Here is a 20,133-nt window from a genome sequence, read left to right on the forward strand (position 1 = left end):
TAAACAGAACAGCAGATCTTATTATGAACGAAGGTGAACTTGATCTTATGGGAATCCGGGTTGTCCGGGACGCGGGCAGATGCGAATTCCACGGGAGATTCTGACGTCAGCAAGATTATGGAACGACCAGATACAGAAACGGTTAGGTTTTACTCGTTAATTAACCCTTAAATGCAACTGTTGCCATTTCATCCATATATGCTATCCCAATATCACGATACGATATTTATTGCATTGTAATTTGAATGTATGTAAACGATACGATCGAAGAAATGGTCCGCTCCTACTTCAATAAAGCTTTTATTTCATCCGTTTAAAAAATTCAAATCGTTAATTTCGAAATGTTTCATCCTGTTGTTTATGTTGATTTCTCGATGTACGTATGGATCGTCGTTAAACGAGAACACGGTCTTAATTAATAATTAAGAATAATTAATTCAATGACGCCTGCTTAGGAGACTGAGGAATGCTACCCGGTGCAGAAATACCACGACGTTCGACGAAAACAGGGTGAATCGCATCACGATTTGAAACACAAGTGTTGTTTAAAATGTAACCAGCCATGGACTGAGGTCGGGCCATCGGAATTTGGAAGGAGGCGTAGAAGAACAAAAGATCAGCTGCAACACTGTCCTTCTTGTCACTGTCCGCCCGAAACAGTGAAATATTCGATCGGAAGAACAAAGTACGTTTAATTCGCCGTTGTACCTTACAAGATTAGAACGATTGCTTTTGCTAGCTGTTCGAAAAACATGGATGCGGTTTTGAACGAGTACGAACACTTGTTGACGACTCCGACGAGTCAAACGTTCAAGCATCAGAGATCTCAGAGCAACTCGATGTCGCCGAGATTATACGCACCGTCGCCTTGCAGCAACGCGGCGTATGCTCATTATCATTCGCGGAAAAGGCAACCGAGCAATCATCGACGTCAATGTAGGAACGAGCAGGAACAAATGCTTTCAATTATGAAGAACACGTTACATTCCGGTGGCAACGATCACGAGAGTTTTTATTGCGAATATCCACGGTCCATGAAAAACAGCTATAAGAAAGAGAGCTACTGTACGAAGAACGGTGATCAGGTAAAGATACTTCTTATTGGAGGCTGCGGCTCTTTATGCACTTATGTTCAATTTGCATATTACGGTTGTGATGTATAAAATATTATATGTATTATAATATGTATTATAATATGTAACATTATATATTATATGTATTATAATATTATATGTTATAATATTATATATATTATTATAATATTATTATAATAATATATTATAATTATTATAATATAATATATATTATATATATAATATTATATATATATTATTATAATATTATTTTAATATTATTATAATATTATTATAATATATTAAAGAAACGGCAAGGCAATAGCAATTACGCAACGACTAAATTTTATAACAAGTACCTTACTTGCAATATTTTATATTACAATATTTTATACATATAATATTACATATTATAATACATATAATATTATAATATATATTAATATATAATATTATAATATATTATAATAATAATATTATAATAATATATTATTAAATATAATATTATATTATTATATTAATATATAACATAATATAATATATAATATTATATTATATTATATTATTATTTATATATTATATTATTATTTATATATTATATTATTATAATAATATTATTATAATAATATATTATAATATTATATGTATTATAATATGTAATATTATATGTATAAAATATTGTAATATAAAATATTGCAAGTAAGGTACTTGTTATAAAATTTAGTCGATGCGTAATTGCTATTGCCTTGACGTTTCTTTAATTGCATTTATGGGACTAAGACTTTATGTAAATACTAATTAGTATCTAAGCAGTCTAATTAGTATAACTGAACATGTCCAAATTTCTAGAAGATTAACATGTTTTCGAAATAGGCAATGGCAGGAATTATGAAGACCGTGGACGTGGACAGCGAGACGATGGAACAGTATATGCGACACAAGAAAGAGCGCATTTTGAAGTCAGAATCACGAACAAAAGAGAGACACCACGTTGATAAAATAAACAGGATAAACGCGGATGAAAAATACGATTTAGGAGGACATAAGGACGACGGCTGGTTATACACTAAGGGTAGATTGAGATTCAATTTATCCAAGCACGAGAATGAAAATAAAGTAGAGGAGGACGGTTTGGCTGAGGATCGGAACCAACAGGGGAACAACAGATCTAGCGTGCAACCGAATAAACTTTCTATCCTAAAAGGCAGCAGTTCGCAGACTTCGTCGAAAAATAAAAACGTCGAAGATGTGGTGAGTCTTTAATCACCGTTCTTTTATTCTCAGGCATGAACATTCTATCGAAGCTATTTTTTCACCTTTCAGTCCAAGCATAAAATTCTGACAATCGACGCAAACGGTTATTCGAAAGAGGCAGATTTGTCAAAAGGAGCCGAGATTTGTAAACCGTGCCAGCGATCCGTTGTTCAACAGAATTCTCCTCGCAGCCCTGGCAAAGAATCGATCAGTAACTCTGAAGAAACCAGAGACGAAAGCTCGTGTTCCGAATTAGTTAAAGAGGAAGACGAAGAATCTCCTTCTAGGAAGAATATTTACGCAGGTGGAGATCTCGATCTCGATCTTGATCTTCGTGCGACTAAAAGTTACATCGTTGATCTAATCGATCGGGTTCTTAGCAAGAAATTCGCCATCTCGCCGGGTCAGCAAAAGGTTTTCATTCGATTTCAAATGATTCGATAAGCCAAAATTTGCCCATTATTTTTCTCTTCTTCAATGCATCTGAACATACTTTTCATCGCGTTTCAGAACATAGAATCGAATCGAGAATTAGCGGAACAAGGATTCTCCATAGAAATAATACGTGCGTTGCGCGATGACTGTTGCGAGATATTTGCAAAGGATCTGTCGAGCCATCACGAAACATCGACTGAATATATAAAACGCTTGAAAACCCTTCGGTGGAAACACATGCAACACATTCAGGACGAGTTTAAAAAGCTGTGTGATCTTCAAAAGTTTCTAGACGAGTATTCACCGAGGCAGTCGTTACCCTCGTTTCAATCTCTTTCGGGTGCGATCGAACAGAGGGTGGAGGAACGACAGCAACAGCAAGCGCAACAGCAACAGCAACAACAACACGAAGAGAAACAGAATTTGGGTACGATATCGTGAAGATTTCAAGGGTCGATTTAATGGCGTCAAATTTTCACGATTAAATAGCTCTCTATTATCGAAGAGATGCATTTCTATTCAGCATTAGATATAACGCAACGAAAGAAATAGATTTTTAGTTTACTACTAGTACTGCGTATCGTCTATTTTTTTACCGAATTGTTCGAGTTTGAAAGAACATAAGATTTTATTAATAAAACGCAGACGAATAAAATAAAATAAATATATTTCGATATATAAAGAAATAAATACTTTTAGAGCGTTGGAACGTTACAAACTTAACACTCTTCTTCTTCTTCGAATTCTTATCAGCCATTTTCTATAGTAAATCCATAAAATAAAGCGATCCACAAAGGAATCGCGTCGATGTCTTTTTGGCCACAACTTTCTTCTTCCTTCCCTCGGTTTTTTCATCTTTTTTTTATAGTCCCTTAAAATCTCCAAACTCACTAATTCTCGTATACAGAAACTTGCAAAAGTTCTCCGTATACAAAAGTACCGTATACAGTGATATTCAATTTAAAATCTTGTATTATCCGGCATTTTCACAAAGTAAGCAACCTTATCCTCAGCGACTCTGTAATTGTGGATCCATCTAGATCCTTTCCTAAGACTACCATCGATTCCATCCTTCCACACTCCTGCAGGCAGATAAACTTCTCTCTGTCTGCTACCGGAATAAAGTACGGGCGCTACTATAAGTTCCTCTCCCACAGAAAATTCATCAACGACAACGTGACAGGCCGGATCCGCAGGATCTAACATCCACAAGGGTCGAATTATTGGTAGACCAGTGTCGAGTATTTCCTTAGCGTATTTCTTTAACAACGGTGTCACTGTCTTTTGTCTTAAGGTCGTCAACGTCTTGGCTATTTCTAACACAGATTCGTCCGAGTATTTGCTTGGTAAATGAGTGAAGCGTATCACTGGTAAAAACGTAGACAGCTGTAACCATCTGATGTACAATTCTTTGTCCGGTAAATTCACTTCAAAGTCATTATCAGGATTATTGTCAGACATGGGGAGAGCCACGTCTCCTCCAACAGCACCCGGCATAATGAATGGATAACCAATCATTCCATAGGTCAAAACTGTTGGTATAACAGTCTTGATGGCCTTCCACGAGGAAGAGAATGGCGGAAGGGAAACGAATACTGGCGGTCGTGGCCTAGAGATCGCGCCTGACACACCCATCACTGGCACGGATCCCAATATCGATTTTGTGAATATCGTTTTGTAATGATCCGGATTTGTCAGTGGCTGCTCGCATTTGTAATAGTGAGGCATGTCTTGCGCTGTGCCTAAGTCAAGGTAGAACGAGTCCACGTGGTACTTCATGATCAATCTTTCAAGCTTGGACTGCAGCCAAGGTAGAGTTTTATTGTTCGTGATATCTAGGACGCCCACGCTGTTACTCTGCTTGTACCTGTGAACAGAATTTCGTATCTTTATTTAATCTTATTTACTGTCTTATATATATATGATTATACATATGGGAATATATAATCCGTTGGACTACTTTTTGTCTACTATTCTATTTTTACCTAGCCAAAGCGGGTATTCTCGGATCACTTCCTCTCTCAGAGATCAATAATCGGTTGGCCACGGCGTCTCTAAAATTGATAGATTCTGTAGATATAAACGGCTGTATACTGAACACGATTCTAAATCCTCGACGGTGAATAATATTAATCGTTTCTTCCATCGACGGGAATCGTTCCTCATCCAACACGAAGTCACCTGGACTAGGCTGCCACTCCTCGCTCAGCAAAACGTGTCCCTGTCTCAAGAAGCCCAAAGCTATCACGTTATCCGTGTAATTGTAAACCGCTGCTTCACTGGTAGGTGAAATTTGCCAGACTGGTTCAGACAGCAGCGAATGAACCGCGTTCAACTCATCCGGTTTTAAACCGTCCCACAAAGACTTCTCAGCCATGGAAGAATGCAAATTCTTCATATTATCGGTAGCACAGATCGTGTAGTTTAACTGAGGCAACGGTGTCAGATGATTAATATACGCGAAAGCATCATATTTCGCTTGCATACAGAAGTTGTTGCTTTTGTTTGCGTTAATCGACACGTAAAGTGGAGTTTCTGGATCAACCAGTACAGTAGCGCCTTTCGAGTTTAAGAAATATCTCTTGAGTACATTTCCAAAAGGATGTTTGGTAATGTCACCGGTAATAAAAGGACTTAAATCAAGTCGTCCACGTTCGAGAGGATAAGGCATATTCTGCACTTGGCCACCACCGTACCAATGGCCTCTCTTTTGCGACCAATCGAAGCAATCTTTGGGGTTGTAGTGAGGATTTAAACTTTGCCAAGTAACGTGGTAACAGTGCATGTCCGTGTGTTTTGTGTGAGCGAGATATAGACGTGCTTGTTGAAGCCACTCCATGCAAACAGAGTCTTGCTTCTGGTGATGAGATAGACAAGGAAATACTCCGGTCTCTGCAGGTATACCCTCGCCGAGTCTCGCTGCGATCACTTCCGTTCCGGTACTGCTGTATACGCGCATCACTCGTTTGTTCTTATTGAAACTAAAAATGACAGATTTAAAACATTTATTTATCGACGCTTTCGTCGATAATAAATAATAATAAAATGATAATTGTATTCTCCAATGTGGCATAAGTTTGATGTGTGACAGAGTACGAAGTTACGCAATAGAGAACAAAAATATACAAAAAGCACCATAGAAAGACGGTGTAGAGAATATACAAAACTATAGAAAATATTCGAAGCGTAGAACTCGTTGTGATATTTAAATAAATCTCTGCTTCTGCTTCTTTACTTATCATCGCAAAGACATAAATTGGCATAAATATCCGCAGTCTGGTAATAAGATTATTACATCTTCCTGCTTACCTAAATTTGTCGAAATAGGCCCGTTGAAGGACGTGCTGCGTATAATAAAAATGCGCAAATCCTACCAGGAAGACGACACAGAGGAACAATATACCGACGAAAGCTCGAAGTCTAAGAACAATCATCGAAACAAACGTTTAGACTCTAAGTCGGAAATTACTATAGGTAGTCACGTTTCTCGAACTTGTTTACCGATAATCGGCGTTCTGCCTCTTCTTGCTACTGCGTAGAGCTTGAGGAATCGACAGCTGAAGTTTTTCCTTGAGCAAACTGCTAATGCTGTTAACGCTCGTTATCGTGGAGTTGGCGCTCTGCCCTCCAGATAGTTCCATCGGATCGTTTCCTAATTTCTTATTTATCATTGGAGACATGGTTCTGCCTTTCCTTCGAGGTGGAGCTTGCAACGGTACTCTAAACAATTACGAAAGAAAATATGTAAATTTTCTTCTTTCAAGTGAAATATCTAAAAAGAGGCAGTAAGCTTTATTCTCGTTTCTTCTTTTACAATACCTTTGCAGAGACACCGCACTGCCAACGTCGTATCTTGGCATCATTTTCTGTTCGAAACTTCGTGAGAACGATTATTATCGACGTTTGACTCTCATGGAATTTATCGCCGAATTAATAAGCGATGGAAACTAAAACTGTAGCTTATTCGATTTCGCGTGCAAAGTGACTGCTAGAAACAAAGCGAGCGCGCGGTAAGCCTTAAAGTCTCGAGGGCAAACACTGCGTTAATCTCACCAAGTGCATCGTAAATTACACGAAGATACGCAACAGCGTACACGTAACACAAAGTACGCGGAAATCTCTTGGTGTTAAAGGCTGTTAATGGTCAAATACCGACTGACTGGCAGTCTGGTACGACGATTGGGAGAGTCTCGATCGTACTCTTAGTGCGATAACCCTGAAGCGATATAAAGAAGGTCGAATCCGAAGATGATCCTCGCAATGAGCGCACATAATTCTACGAAGACACGAATACTGGTTTTAACTAGTTAGACAAAGGATTTACATGTGATGTGACGAATATTAACGACAAAAGTTTCAGGAGTGTTCTTCTCTCCTTTTTAAAGGCAGTTCGGATTGACAGTGTTTAAGATACGATATCGTTTTGTGATTACTTTACTATATGATTAATTATTGTTTTGTATTTATACGCTGAACTTTTTTCTACGAAATAAATATTTATATTCGTCTGCGAGCGTGTATATTTTTGTATAAAAACGCGTATAAAAATTTGTAAAATCTCGTACCGCAAAATTGGATTCGCTTACTATGTCGTATGGATAATTACAATATTTTATTAGCCTTGTCATTTTTTTACGTTCAAAGGGGACGATTTATTAACGTGTGATCGTATTTAAAAGACTCGCGGGATATTTATCAGCCGAATAAAAAAACTTACTTGGCCAACTCTTCGTCATTCGCTTCTTCCTCGGTCTCAGAACCGAGCGGACTTCCATTGGGCGTCGAACCGCTGTTGCTGAACGTCACGCTGCTGCTGTCGTCGCTCTCCGATCTCGTGAACTTCGAGGCGGTTCCCTGCGAAAGTTTGATCACTCGTGAACATCGAACAATCCCGAGAAAATCAATTTGAGGACAAGTAACAAGAAGAGAAAATTGAAATCGTTGTCACGTTTCCTGTTTTATCGTTTCTTCCGTGACCTTACTCGTTTAAACTCTCGAAATGTCAAGTCACGATGAACAACGATGGAAAATGAGACCTGCTGCTTCGAACGACACTCGAGAACTACTCTCACGGAAACGTAGAACGGCATAGCACAGCACGGTGAATGCATAGGTTGACGATGGTAAACATTACGTAATCACCGAGAAATCATACTTTTTCATCGACAAATCGCAACCGACTCAGAAACCGAAGCGAAAACTTTCGGAATTGGAAAAATGATATGTAATTCAAAAACAATTTTTATGCCAATTCCCACTATGCGATATTTGTAGCAGGTATCAAGCTGCGGAATAAAGAACAAACCTTTATCACATCCAGCTTTACATTCTCAGATAATGCTCTTTTCAGAGAATAGTGAGATATGGAATAGATAGAACTGCATTTATAATCCTTGACATCCTTCACATACATAGAGAATACTGTCTTGATCCTTTATGCGAATAACAAACACACACTACTATACGTATTAAAGGTTTATTGTGAATAATGCAGATATAGTCCAAATGAATTATTCTTCACTGGAAGAAACCAGTTTCCAGCTTCAAATTCCTTCAGTACATTTAATAAACATATATACGGATAATTATGACAGAATGACGACAGCTAACGCTGCTGTTAATACCTTTGCTGGGCTCGCACTGTCATTGATTATTCATAGTCAAGCTTAAGACAATGTTTGATTTGCGAATATTAGGAAGAGACTGTGTATGTGTTTAAGCAAATATTATTGAATCCCCGAGAAACAAGTATCGTCTTCTATTCAACTTCTCCGCGAACATCATATTCTTCGAACTTACCTTTTGCCTATCGATTCGTAGATCCTCCATTTCATCCAGATTACTAGGCATCGAAATACTCGTTTTACGAATTCGATTAGCTAGTATCGTAGGATCGCTCGTTTCAGTACTCTTGTCATTTGGAACTTTTATAGTTTCCGTAATTTTGTCTGTGGATGTGGCAGGCGCGTTTTCGTTATGTCCCGCCACCTTCGATGTATCTGGAAACCATAATTATTTTCTCCTTGTTATGTTGTATGTCTCTGAGAAATGGAAATATTTTAGAATCGTAAGTTTTATTTGCGAGTATAATTGAGTATGATTTCAACGCTATAAGAGAGAAATATTACGAATAAAATATTTACTTATTTAAAGAAGTCATTATTTCTTCCGAATTTCAAACTAAAAACTATATTTTACCACAATCATCGATACTCGATCGACAGTGTTACCAACGTTACTTTGTTTTCGATATTGTTGCCTAAATGTCAACAACTCTAACCTCGATAGAGTACGTTTTCTATCATACCAAATGAACACAATCGACGAAGAAAATTATAAGAGAACGGTTGACAATCTTAAATACCAAAAAAATGTGCGATTGTCCTGCGGATAAAGAGGATGGTAGCAGAAAGGTTCCGGAGACAGTGACGCTTTTCAAAAAATGTGCAAAATCGTACCGTCCAACGAAAGACATAACCGAACCACCGAGCTGTGACACAATTTCGGATAAAGATATCTGGAGTACTGTGGATTCTTCGCAATCGGATCATAAATGTACTATCTACGGATCCCAGTCGAGCTCAAATAGTTTTAGCACTGATTCCAAAGTGGTAATTTTATTCTCAAGTTTTCATAATCGAACAAAACGTTTCGTCAGCTACATTATTTTTCACATCATGTAGTACAAGTTCGTCGATTTTGGGGAATGCGAGTGTCTCGGAGAAGCCGAAGAAGAACCATGGCATCCACCGATATTCAGTTACGAGCCCTGCGTCGAGGAAGAGGAAGTCGAAGAAAGGCCAGACATCGAGTGCACGTTGGCAATTATAAAACCAGAAGCAATAATCTATAGAAAACAAATCGAGCAACGAATATTCGAGGAAGGCTTCGAGATTTATCAAACACGATGGCTGCAGCTCACGCCAGAACAGGTGTCCGAGTTTTACTCGGATAAATATGGACAGCTAAATTTTGCATATCTTGTTGCCTATATGGCATCAGAACCTATAATCGTTCACGTTTTGGCGAAAAAATGCGCCGTTCATGAGTGGCGATTGCTCATGGGTCCGACGAAAGTAATTTATAAATAGGTTCGACCATCTCGAGAATATCTCGTTTAATTCTCCAATTACATTTAATTATAAATTACATTCAATTATTTCAGGTCACGGAAGCTCGTTTGTATTATCCTGATAGTATAAGAGCGAGATATGGTAGAAGAGGCGAGGATTTTAAAAATGCTGTTCACGGAAGTAACACTCGACAAGAGGCTGAGAAAGAAATTCATTTCTTCTTTCCTGATTGTATAGATTCTGTAGTTACGTGTCCTTTTCTCTTTTTTTTTTTTTTTTTTAATCATAGATCATTTCGTTTGTTTGTTTCAGTCATAGTCGAGCCTCTGCTGAAGAATCAAATAGCAGTGGATTACTTGTGGGAAGTACTTAACCCTGTACTCGTAGAAGCACTATCAACAGTAAGAAAAACTTCTAGAATACCTTTTGTCAAACCTCAACGATTAGACCGGAAATTGATAATTTGTTCAAATTCCTTTACACAGTGTTGCAAATTAAAACCTGCAGATCCTGTCCTGTGGCTTGCCAATTGGTTGATTATGAACAATCCGAATAAACCGAAATTGCCGCAAGATCTTGCCATGATTCCATCGTGAATATCGAGATTTATATTTTATACTTCCGAAGACTTTGCTGTTTCTCGTAAATTCTATTTTCCTGATATTAATAAACTACGTTTTATCTCACCTACTGTGATTTTCTCCTTTTGAGGTTCGTGACGTTGACATGGCGTTCTTTTGTTTATTGCCCTTCTTTGCGTTCCGCTTAAAATGGGACTGTACCTTGAGAAAGTATCATCGCGTTAATAAACCATAACGACATGTTACAACTCTACCGTCATTTCTTTTTATTAATACTAATAATAGTCGTTCTATCGATATCGGTACCTCGAAATTACTAAATTTTGCACAACATTCACAAGCTGTTCGTCCTCAAAAATTCCGTGGCCGAGCGTTTCGTTTTCTTTGGTTAACGTGCACTGTTTCTTTTCGACGTTCCCATCAACATTCACCGCAGAATCCTTCGTTCTACCTCGTAAACGTTCTCCTCGTTCACGCGTAGAATCACAATTCCCAGTGTGACTCACAGTCGGTAAATGAATCGTATTCGACGAGTACAAATTATTCACTTTATGGGCACGATTTATTTCGTCCAATCGTGATCCCCAAGTGGAACTCCTACACCCAAAAAATTAATCCGTAATTCTGACGACTTTTCGATCGACGCGTTATTCAACCGAACAACGTGAGTGAAATCGAAATTGCGTTCTACCTAGGGCGTTCTTCGTTCACGAAACGCACTCTTGCTACTGTTCCACCACTCTGCTCGTCATCGAAATCATTGCACGTGATTTCCGGTGTCGCGCCGATTAATCCATTGTCGTCTGGAATTTCCAGATCGTCCCGGAGGTTACCGTTTCTTCTCGAACTCTTCCTTTCGTTCGACACCTTCTTTCTCGCCGGTTTTTCTGGTGTTTTCGCTGGATAGTATTTTCCTCCACTTGGTGACCTTCGAAGTATATGCAAGATAAGGTTATTATATCGTTACCAGCGTGTGAAAACTTTACAGGGTCGTTTCGTCTGTTCCCGAAAATTAGGTCTAGTTCATAGAGAGCTTCGTATGCTTTATTTCCAGAAAGCTAGATTTAAATATTACTAAAATATAAATTATAGAATTCGACAGATGGCAGAGAGCTTCGTACGACTTATTCTCAAAATCTAAATCCGCGTTATAAGGAATGTCGTATATTTTGTCCTCAAAAACTAGGTCTAGACCGTAAAGAACGTTTTACAGATATTGCCGTCGAATTTTCCCCCCAAAAAAGGTAAATTTAATAGTTTTCGTGATTATTCTAAGTTAAAGGTGGCGATCTGAATTTAATCGAAAAGAGATGTTCGTCGATCCCTGGCGTTAAACGAACGGCAATCGTTTTACCTGGAAGAGTGCCAAGGGTCCACCCAGGTGGGTTCCCCGGAGCTGGTTTCAACAGCTCCGCCAGCGGGAAGATGTTCCACCACGCTGCTATATGCTGGCTTGTACCAAGGTGACGGGATCCTGACTATTCTACCAGGGGACAAAGATTCCTCTGGCTTACTTCCGCTCTGTTGTGGCAATAAGAATGACAGGGAAACGCCTGGTCGTTCTGCCAAGCCGACTGGATCGACACTGGCTACACTGACGTCCCAGGGATCGACGATGGAGAGCAATACTTTCTGCGCAAAGAGAATAAGGATGGAGAGTATGTCGGAGGGAAGAGGGGCAATCAGAAGAGTACCGTCACGGGAGTTGGCTAGTTAAAGTTGATTAAAGTTATGTCGTGGTACCGTCAGTTGAGCCAAAGTGAAAAGAAGAGGATCATCTCCAGACGGTTGCGTCGTGACAAGAAACCTTCGTGGCATCTTTCACGGTTGAGCAAGGGAGGAACGTAAAGATTTATCGTGTCGTTGCCACTCAAGTATTAGAAATTGATAAATTTCTGTCCCTTAAATCCGAGTGTAAAATGTGATGAGCTTCGAAATCGACATTCGTGAAACTAAAAACTCGAAGGTTCTTTCGTTACATATTTATGATCGCACTCGAACGAGCTCGTTAAAGAGAAATCAAATTATGGTATTTACACTTCGTTAATCATCGAAAGTGGCATCGAGCTGACAGTTCAACGTATACGAACCATTCGAATTACATAATGGAAATTGATAATGGCTTGCATGTCGCACGCGTGCTATTTTCTTTTTTATTTTTAATGTACCAGACAAATTTTAAATCGTCGGTTGATTTCTTTTTTTTTTTTTTTTTTTTTTTTGAGAGGCTTAATTGTAGCTTCCGAAAGATAAAAGTTGCTCTATCTTGGCAAAATCGTAGGCAGATTTGTTCAAGGATAAGAACGAATCGGACGCAAGATGGAAAGTTGAATTAAGATCCGATTAAATAGGATATTTGAAAGGGGCAAATATTAGGTAATTAAGTAGTATAAAAGCAGAGAGATTGGCGTGTTGCATTTATTCGCTACACTGTAAATATATTTGCGAAGTGTACATCGAGCGGTGTAGTCGGTATTATCAAGGGGACCATATCTTGTTTACGTTCGGCGGAGCAACGGACAGAGTTTTAAACAAACTAGACAATAAAACAATTACAAAAAAGCCGTGCAAAGATTACATGTACGGTTTAAATCGCCGCAATTAGCGAACGAACAATTTTCTTAGATGTTCGTTTGTTACTTCGCTATTGATACACTAACATTTGATAAGAATAAAAGGAAGTATTACTTGTTGAAGATAAAGCGTAAAGCTACATACGTTGAATGCATGAGTCAGATTCCTCGTGATCCACGATACATGTATCAAGCTCTTTTCTCGTTCTACGAGACAATTCGTGTTTCCCTGATGTCATATTAGAATAACGTAATTGACTGTTAATTGCATGATTTAACGACTACCGTTTTCTTCTTTTGAAATAAATACATTTTAATTCAACAGACAGAATCACCATTACAAAAGCGTTGTAAATTTGCACGAAAAGAGTGGCGACGTTTGGGACGACGTTGCTCCGAGTGACCGTCATTGTTTTGCGTTTCGTTTACGATTCAAATCTCGAGGATTTCGTGAATATAGGAAAACAAGGAGCAAAAATTAACGACGATGATCTCATTCGCACGGTTGATTCGTTTGCACGCAGAGATGCGAGTTTTCTATGAAATTAGGTTAACAACTGCAGAAACAGTAAGATAACTTTCGACCTCGAACGAAAGATCGAGTTATAACTCGATACAACAACAGTAGCAACACAAAGTTTTATCCTTTCTTCGAAACGTTCCGAGTCTGATTACCATGAGTTTTGGTACCTTCCCGTGGTCATTTCTTAGAAAAATTAATTATAATTTACACGATATGCCAATACTTATCGTGCATATTCTATACGTCGTGTTTAGTCCGATACGTAACATGCAAAGTATCGACATCCTATAAAAAACAAAATCAGATTTTTCACGTAACAAGAACTTTACGGACAAAGTTTAATTCGATCATGCAACTCTGTTATGCAAGCGATGATTTTGAAGGCCAAGGAAAATTGTTGAGACAACTAAGAAAGGCTGTGTTGAGTCCTTCGTCGACAAATATCACTGGCAGCAAATTGACAAATAGTTTGTCAAATTAGTTTCTATCGATCTATAATTCTTTATAATCGTTCTATGTGTTGTACAACGATATTAGATAACGTGTTTCGGAAAATACAGGGTTTGCAAGTTAATTTGAGTACGTAACAGAAATTCAAACAGTAGTCGATAAATCCGTGAATCAGACTGTCGTGCAGACTGAAATAAAATAAGATCGTAATAAATATGGAGTGGCAGTATCGTTTGAAATATTTATATTTTCGCGTTACTTTTAAATAAATTTGTCATGCTTCCACGTATTCGGACATATGTTATAGTTCTAAAGAAAAGGGGCTAATTAGAAATGCTAGATAACTTGCATGACGTCAGTAAGACTATTTAACAGGAAGCGATAGAATTCTTAAATAAAGATGATTTACGATAAGTGATAATTTAAATAGATTTCATTACTCGATAGAAGCATTCTGTAATTAAAGAACATTACTATTTATCATTACTATTTATCATGGCAAGTCAACGGCTAAAAACGCTTACAGTAAGAAGGTTGTTACTTTATACGATTCTTTTATATCGTTTCATCTTTGCAAATGTTATTCTTAAATGGGTCGGCAAAACCGAACGTAGCTTTGAAATGGTGTAAATCAATGCGTCAATTGTTGAGCAGTGTCAAAGTTGCATAACACTTTGGTCTGTTCGCACAATGAATTTTCAATAAACTACTGTACTTGTATATATTCGTTATACATATTGTGTATAATTTCAAGATACAACTGAAAAAGAACGAGGAGAATAATTAGAATGAAAATTATTCAAAAACAACCACCGAGCTTAAGATTTAAGTCTTAAGATTCTCTGAAGTTGATCGTCCCTTTACACGATCGAAGAAAAATCCAATAAAAAACGGAAAGTACCGGATTCGCGAGAAAAGAAACATAGAATGCAATTTTGAGAAAACATACGCGCAACTTTCACGATTCTTATCGTTTCAAAGGCACGACGCGGTTCTACTAGAAAAACTATTAAAATTGTTATCGATCACGTTGCTCGAAATACGTTGCACTACGCTGTCGAAAAAAAAAAAAAAAAAAAAATAAGTAAATGGAAAAAGACAAGAAGGATGTTCACTCACCTTTTGATTGTCGGCTCTCTTTCGTTTCCTCTTTAATCTCTCCATTATTCTGGATCGAACGTTCGAACCGGTTGATCGCAGACGATTATCGAGCTTTCGAGCCTAAATTATAGCGCGTACGTTGAGACGATTAGATGAGAGAACCTCCACCTTCGAAGACAGGTGGTTTTAGACTGATCTTCCGTTCCTTATATCGGCAACCACTTAGCGATATCTTCCGAGACCGCGTTCAATGTATCGGTAACGCGTTTGCGCGCGTATAAACGCTCACCGATTTGCAAGCGTTCACTAATACATAAAAATTGAATACCGCATACTTGTATATATACAAGATATGTCCCTCTTTCCGCCCACGGACAACTGATATCGATAAATCCCGTGAGTGACCAAATCGGAGCGCGTGAGCGAGCGTGTTTACGCCGCTACCGATCGGATACTAGTACAGTTCGCGATCCTTCGGTAGGAAATTTATATTTCCCGAGAAGACGGTTCGCAATCACCAAGGCGGCCCATAATCGCGAAATAAAAATTTCTCTTTTTAAATGTTCGCGACGAATTTTACGCGGCCTCTGGTATCGAAGGAGAAGAAGAAGATCGCGTTCGTAGGTATCTTTTTAAGGGAAAGCTCGTGGAAGAAGAAAATTTCGATCATCGAGGAAAGAGCTTGTTGTATAGTGATTAGCGATTAGTTTCGAAGAAAGTTCGTAACTTCGGCAAAGATTTGCAACGTATCGATCTCGCGAGCGTTGTCACGGCGCTGTTCGAAACGAAGCGAGAGGAACTTGAGAACGTTATTTGAAAACGAATCTGTGCAACTATTCGTTTTTCAACTCGGGCATCGTTATACGACGCGCAAAATCACGGCACAATTTATTACATAAGCGACATTGTATATCCAGCGTAACCTGAAATCTGCGAAATTATAGAGAAGTAATAATTCCATGAGTTTAGCTGTGTTATCGAGCTGTGCAAAAAATATCAGTATCAATAAAGACGGATGTTATAATGTTCTCTGTATTTTTTTATTTTTTTTTTAATTTTTTCTTCTTTTTTCGTAATTTTATTTTTCCCCGACTCTTAACAAGATGATCCGAAAACAAATCCAACAATATCAACGTTAATCCGAAATACCAGTTTCACAGCAAAAGTCGCAAACTAATAGTACATGATAAATTGCTTGGAGCATTTGTTATTACGAGCTACGATTATACATAGTACTTTAATTAATGTCTAAAGAGTTAATTGTAATGATATGGTCTTACTGTAATAATAATTAAATTAAACTACCTAATTCGTCATCCAATTTTACAGACTTCTTTTTAACGTGATTTTTAATGAAGTAATTAATAACTAACCGCCTTCTTTTTTGGACGTACTGTCCCCTTAGTAAAGAAAAGAAATAACATCTTTTATATTCTTCGATACAAAAATACTACTGGGCAACGATAAATAAGTATAACTAATAAGTTAATAAACTTGATGATTTTCGCACAATACAATTACATATAATATAAATAAATATAGGCACGCGATAACAAACACAGATCAAATTTGGTAAACAATTTTCACATGCATGCTCTAAAAATGTAAAGCTAGTTCCGAGCAATGTAACTTGGACGTATATTTCTTTGCTTAATATTCTTTCTAATTTCCCTCGAAAATATTTCTATCGTCGACTACATGATTAACGTGTAACGACATAACTTCGTCAGAAATATTGTTGCCGCAAAACACATAATTGCTTATTCCGACGCTACCGATGAAACTCGAATAATTAATTATTTATTATATAATTACTTCATCGACTAATAGAATAATATATCACAAAAAAGACATGAAAATCTTACGGCCGTTTTTGCCAATCGATGCGACCTTCGGCTAGAGTCTATTAATGATATTTTAATACTTGTTCGGTACTTCGTGTACTGCGCTTTCACGAATTACAAACTTAAAGCAATAAATGTTCGCGCAGGTAACGCTTAATACGACCAAGCTACTAGTATTTATAGATTTTTGTTGGAAAAATTGAACAAAAACTCATAACTTAAAACAAGAGATAATCGTATTGGCGAACTTACAAACCATTGTTCGATGCTTGAATTATAAGCGAACTTCGTAGCATCGTGATACTACAATTTTCAGTTCCGAGCCTCGAGAAACCGAAGGTCCACCTTCGTTCGTCTTCGTTCAAATATAATTACGGGTGGATTTTCAACAATAATTTGCAGATCATTTTGCACGGTTCCCATATAGTAGAATTATTGATAGGATAAAAATCAAAAATCGTCATTGTGTACTTCCCCGATTGATCGATCTATATGAGCGGAACAGATACATATATACGTAAGTAGATTTATATTTCAGACTTACATATTTATATATCTGATCGGATAGTACTGTGTTCAATGCGTGAAATTCCCATAAAAATAATCAAAACTTCCCTGCTTAAATATCGTACAGTACTGAACGATAATCAATCACCTTAGATTAATCCGATCAATCGAACTTGAATTATTAGAAATCTTTGCGAACAGAACATTTGTTTCGTTTAAACAAAAAGGTTCTCATTATTCTTACGGCACTTCAAGGATTATACTCTTAATGCTACTAACGTTATCTCCCTCTTCGATATCCTTAGGATAAACCATTCGGCTTCTGCTGCCTCAAAAATCACGCGAAATTCACTTCGAATAAAGTTTAAAAACATTAACGATAGTTATACATCTATTTCTATAATTATTATCTGCCGAGGCTTCTCTCGTTGTTGAACAAGCGAATCGTTCGGAACGGAAGTGCAGAAGATCGCGAAGCCTATCGATGGAAAGCAATTTGAACAAGGCGACAAGGAAAAAATAGAGAGACCGTAACGACGAATGTGGTGTTCCCAGCGATAGATTGGTTCCGAACAATTCGCTGTTCCATCGGTTAACACGACGAACAGGCCAAGATGCTTTAAAGGTTCATCAGTGTATTTACCGGTTTTAAAGACGCTAAAATTATTCATATATAATCGTTTCGTTCTTATTATCTGTATCTTCTTTAACAATGTCACTGAGTATTATCTTTCTTTGCTCACCTGCTATGGCGTTCTACCCATGTCTTTCTTTAACTCTTAACGTTTCTCTTAAGTCTTATTTATATTTGTGGGATCTTGACGCTTCTTGTTTCTTCCATCGCTAAATCATCGTTACCTTAAGTTTTATCTTTAGACAAACGTTTACACACGTTACGAATGTTGTCGTCGTATAATGAAGGATAATGAAGTGTATTTGTTTGCGAATTTAACGATGATTTCAATGTCTAAGCACAGCTACGATTTTTAAGTTGGATCGCGTCTCGTTTACAATCTCTGCTATACGTATATTCACCATTTGTACACTACCGGCGCGCGATTACACGAGATCGGATCGAAAACAATTTTTACTTTATACTTCTGCTTCTTTAATAGTAAAAATATAGCTTCGGGAAAAAGTAATCTGTGCTATCGTTCGAACCACTATTACGCTTACTTTACACACATGATAACATGAACTGGATGTTGGGAAAATCTCTACTTCGTTATCAAGTACATACAACCGTATACGTAGATGAAAACGGGCTGGAAAGAAATGTAAAAAAAAAGTGAAAAAATGCGCACAGAGTATAAAGAAAACTAACCCTTAAAAGATAATACTTGTTGGTTAAGTTCATATACTCGTAAGGATTCAACGAACGAAAGTTGGCGATACTTATTAGGCTAGTAGAAAGGAACGTCTCGTAATTCAATGATTCTCCCGATCGAGACCCAAAGATACGTTATACACGATGAACGATAGGCCAAAGAATAGGTTCATCTATTCATCTGGTGTTTTAGCATGATACTATAGCAACAATATCTTACATAGAAAGTAATGCGATCGCTTAGTATTCTTCCCTTTCTAACTAAAGTAGCGCAATCTACGATAGAAGTGTTATTAGCTAGAGATACAACGATACGTTTACACCCATCTGATGCTGATGTTTGCTCTTTTGTTTAGAACAAAACGAAAATGTTAATTTTCTAGTAGTACTTTTCGTATTTGCAATACTATTAAAAGATCGTACACTAATACGTAACAGATGCGCTGTGTTCATAGCATCGTGAAACTAATCAAACAGGAGTCTGGTGTGATTAGGGTGTCCCGTTAATTTTTTAATCGTCTTAGAAAAGTAATCCTAATCAAAAAGTTCTTGCTACAAAGATAAGTGAAATGTGTCCGATGAGACGATACCTTTGCTATTATGCACCATGCACGTTTTTTAACGCCGCACGTTACCTCATTCTCCTGGATCGTCCCACTTTGCTTCTTCGGCTATTCGGTCAAAACAATCTGACAGGAACGTGTACTGCAAATAAAACGTAATAAGTTCGATCGTAAATATGCAAAATAGTTTGATTAAATCGTAACGATACAACACGAAAAAAGAAATGGAAAAGACAGATTATGAATAATGTAACAGCATCCTCTCACAACATATCACCTATACATAGCGAGTAAACAGATTATTAACTATTGTATTATCATACAACATCCAGGTAAAAATAGAAAATAAAGAACGACTCGTAAAACAGCATTGCTCTGCTATCAAAAGAAATGACTGCAATCAATGTACAGTAACACATTGCAGCAAGTTATTGAAATTCATCTTTTGAATAAGAAAAAAGGGGGAACTCACTACTTACATAAGGTGTGAAAAGCTTTAGCCAACGCGGTGGACGGTTGTCTTGGCGCGTGTATTGAAAGCAGAACGCCATTCCTTCTTCGTCTACCTCCCATCGAGTAATGGTGTTCCAGTGAAATTCAACGACTTGAGATTCCAAAGTGCCGTCCTCCTTCGCTGCGTGTAGCTTAAATGCCGGTGTTCCAACAGCGGGAACAACGTGTCCTTCCTTTCGTGAGTCGCACGCGCAATGAGGGAACACGATATCGCCGTAACCGCTCAATTCTTTCGCTAGTTTTAGGTACTACAAACAAAAGAATAAAAAGGGAATGTGAATACAAGACTTTTGAAACTGACGAGGGTACAGCACAT

The 20,133-nt window shown here is 37.6% G+C and overlaps 4 protein-coding genes across 10 annotated transcripts in view; 2 read left to right on the forward strand and 2 right to left on the reverse strand.

Moving 5' to 3' along the window:
• Positions 1 to 3,648, forward strand: LOC126873722 (uncharacterized). Of its 2 annotated transcripts, none has more exons than XM_050634899.1 (6): positions 1 to 141; positions 456 to 685; positions 740 to 1,085; positions 1,947 to 2,324; positions 2,397 to 2,741; positions 2,838 to 3,648. In XM_050634899.1, exons 1-6 carry the CDS (start codon positions 118 to 120, stop codon positions 3,201 to 3,203), a joined length of 1,689 nt encoding a protein of 562 aa, XP_050490856.1. In that variant the 5' UTR covers positions 1 to 117; the 3' UTR covers positions 3,204 to 3,648. The 2 variants fall into 2 exon arrangements, with proteins under 2 accessions (XP_050490856.1, XP_050490857.1); XM_050634900.1 differs by having other exon boundaries at positions 2,397 to 2,730; positions 2,838 to 3,045.
• On the reverse strand, positions 3,413 to 15,229 carry LOC126873694 (myogenesis-regulating glycosidase). Of its 3 annotated transcripts, XM_050634817.1 has the most exons (11): positions 15,082 to 15,229; positions 11,771 to 12,048; positions 11,108 to 11,344; positions 10,723 to 11,013; positions 10,523 to 10,617; positions 8,562 to 8,761; positions 7,480 to 7,616; positions 6,264 to 6,482; positions 6,072 to 6,182; positions 4,748 to 5,743; positions 3,413 to 4,629 (listed from the first exon to the last, which is right to left on the reverse strand). In XM_050634817.1, the coding sequence occupies exons 1-11, from the start codon at positions 15,124 to 15,126 to the stop codon at positions 3,723 to 3,725; spliced, it is 3,516 nt and encodes a 1,171-aa protein (XP_050490774.1). In that variant the 5' UTR covers positions 15,127 to 15,229; the 3' UTR covers positions 3,413 to 3,722. The 3 variants fall into 3 exon arrangements, with proteins under 3 accessions (XP_050490774.1, XP_050490776.1, XP_050490775.1); XM_050634819.1 differs by lacking the exons at positions 10,523 to 10,617; positions 10,723 to 11,013; positions 11,108 to 11,344; positions 15,082 to 15,229 and having other exon boundaries at positions 11,771 to 11,919; XM_050634818.1 differs by lacking the exons at positions 10,523 to 10,617; positions 10,723 to 11,013; positions 11,771 to 12,048; positions 15,082 to 15,229 and having other exon boundaries at positions 11,108 to 11,256.
• On the forward strand, positions 8,768 to 10,521 carry LOC126873738 (nucleoside diphosphate kinase homolog 5-like). The gene is made up of 3 exons (XM_050634934.1): positions 8,768 to 9,373; positions 9,446 to 9,838; positions 9,928 to 10,521. The coding sequence occupies exons 1-3, from the start codon at positions 9,134 to 9,136 to the stop codon at positions 10,429 to 10,431; spliced, it is 1,137 nt and encodes a 378-aa protein (XP_050490891.1). The 5' UTR covers positions 8,768 to 9,133; the 3' UTR covers positions 10,432 to 10,521.
• LOC126873724 (sorting nexin-27) overlaps positions 12,611 to 20,133 on the reverse strand; it is a 16,073-nt gene continuing 8,550 nt past the window's right edge. For 2 of the 4 annotated variants that reach the window (XM_050634902.1, XM_050634903.1), the window contains 2 exons: positions 19,784 to 20,065; positions 12,611 to 19,446 (listed from right to left, as the gene is read on the reverse strand). In XM_050634902.1, the coding sequence (XP_050490859.1) occupies positions 19,378 to 19,446; positions 19,784 to 20,065 (351 nt within the window). In that variant the 3' untranslated portion in view covers positions 12,611 to 19,377. The remainder of the gene's footprint in view (positions 19,447 to 19,783; positions 20,066 to 20,133) is intronic. The other 2 variants (XR_007692511.1, XR_007692512.1) reach the window with 2 other exon arrangements.

The sequence above is a fragment of the Bombus huntii genome, chromosome 15 (genome assembly GCF_024542735.1).
Source record: "Bombus huntii isolate Logan2020A chromosome 15, iyBomHunt1.1, whole genome shotgun sequence".
Taxonomy (NCBI): domain Eukaryota; kingdom Metazoa; phylum Arthropoda; class Insecta; order Hymenoptera; family Apidae; genus Bombus; species Bombus huntii.

Excerpts from the sequence above, each read along its gene's own strand:
- LOC126873722 (XM_050634899.1), top strand. The coding sequence starts at position 118 with ATGGAACGACCAGATACAGAAACG. Across the intron at positions 142-455 it reads AACGACCAGATACAGAAACG|GAGACTGAGGAATGCTACCC; the intron begins GTTAGGTTTTAC and ends ACGCCTGCTTAG. Across the intron at positions 686-739 it reads TATTCGATCGGAAGAACAAA|CTGTTCGAAAAACATGGATG; the intron begins GTACGTTTAATT and ends TGCTTTTGCTAG.
- LOC126873694 (XM_050634817.1), bottom strand. The coding sequence starts at position 15,126 with ATGGAGAGATTAAAGAGGAAACGAAAGAGAGCCGACAATCAAAAG. Across the intron at positions 11,014-11,107 it reads GTGAACGAAGAACGCCCTAG|GAGTTCCACTTGGGGATCAC; the intron begins GTAGAACGCAAT and ends TTTTGGGTGTAG. Across the intron at positions 5,744-6,071 it reads GCCTATTTCGACAAATTTAG|TTTCAATAAGAACAAACGAG; the intron begins GTAAGCAGGAAG and ends TGTCATTTTTAG.
- LOC126873738 (XM_050634934.1), top strand. The coding sequence starts at position 9,134 with ATGTGCGATTGTCCTGCGGATAAAGAGGATGGTAGCAGAAAGGTTCCG. Across the intron at positions 9,374-9,445 it reads TTAGCACTGATTCCAAAGTG|TACAAGTTCGTCGATTTTGG; the intron begins GTAATTTTATTC and ends CACATCATGTAG. Across the intron at positions 9,839-9,927 it reads TGCTCATGGGTCCGACGAAA|GTCACGGAAGCTCGTTTGTA; the intron begins GTAATTTATAAA and ends CAATTATTTCAG.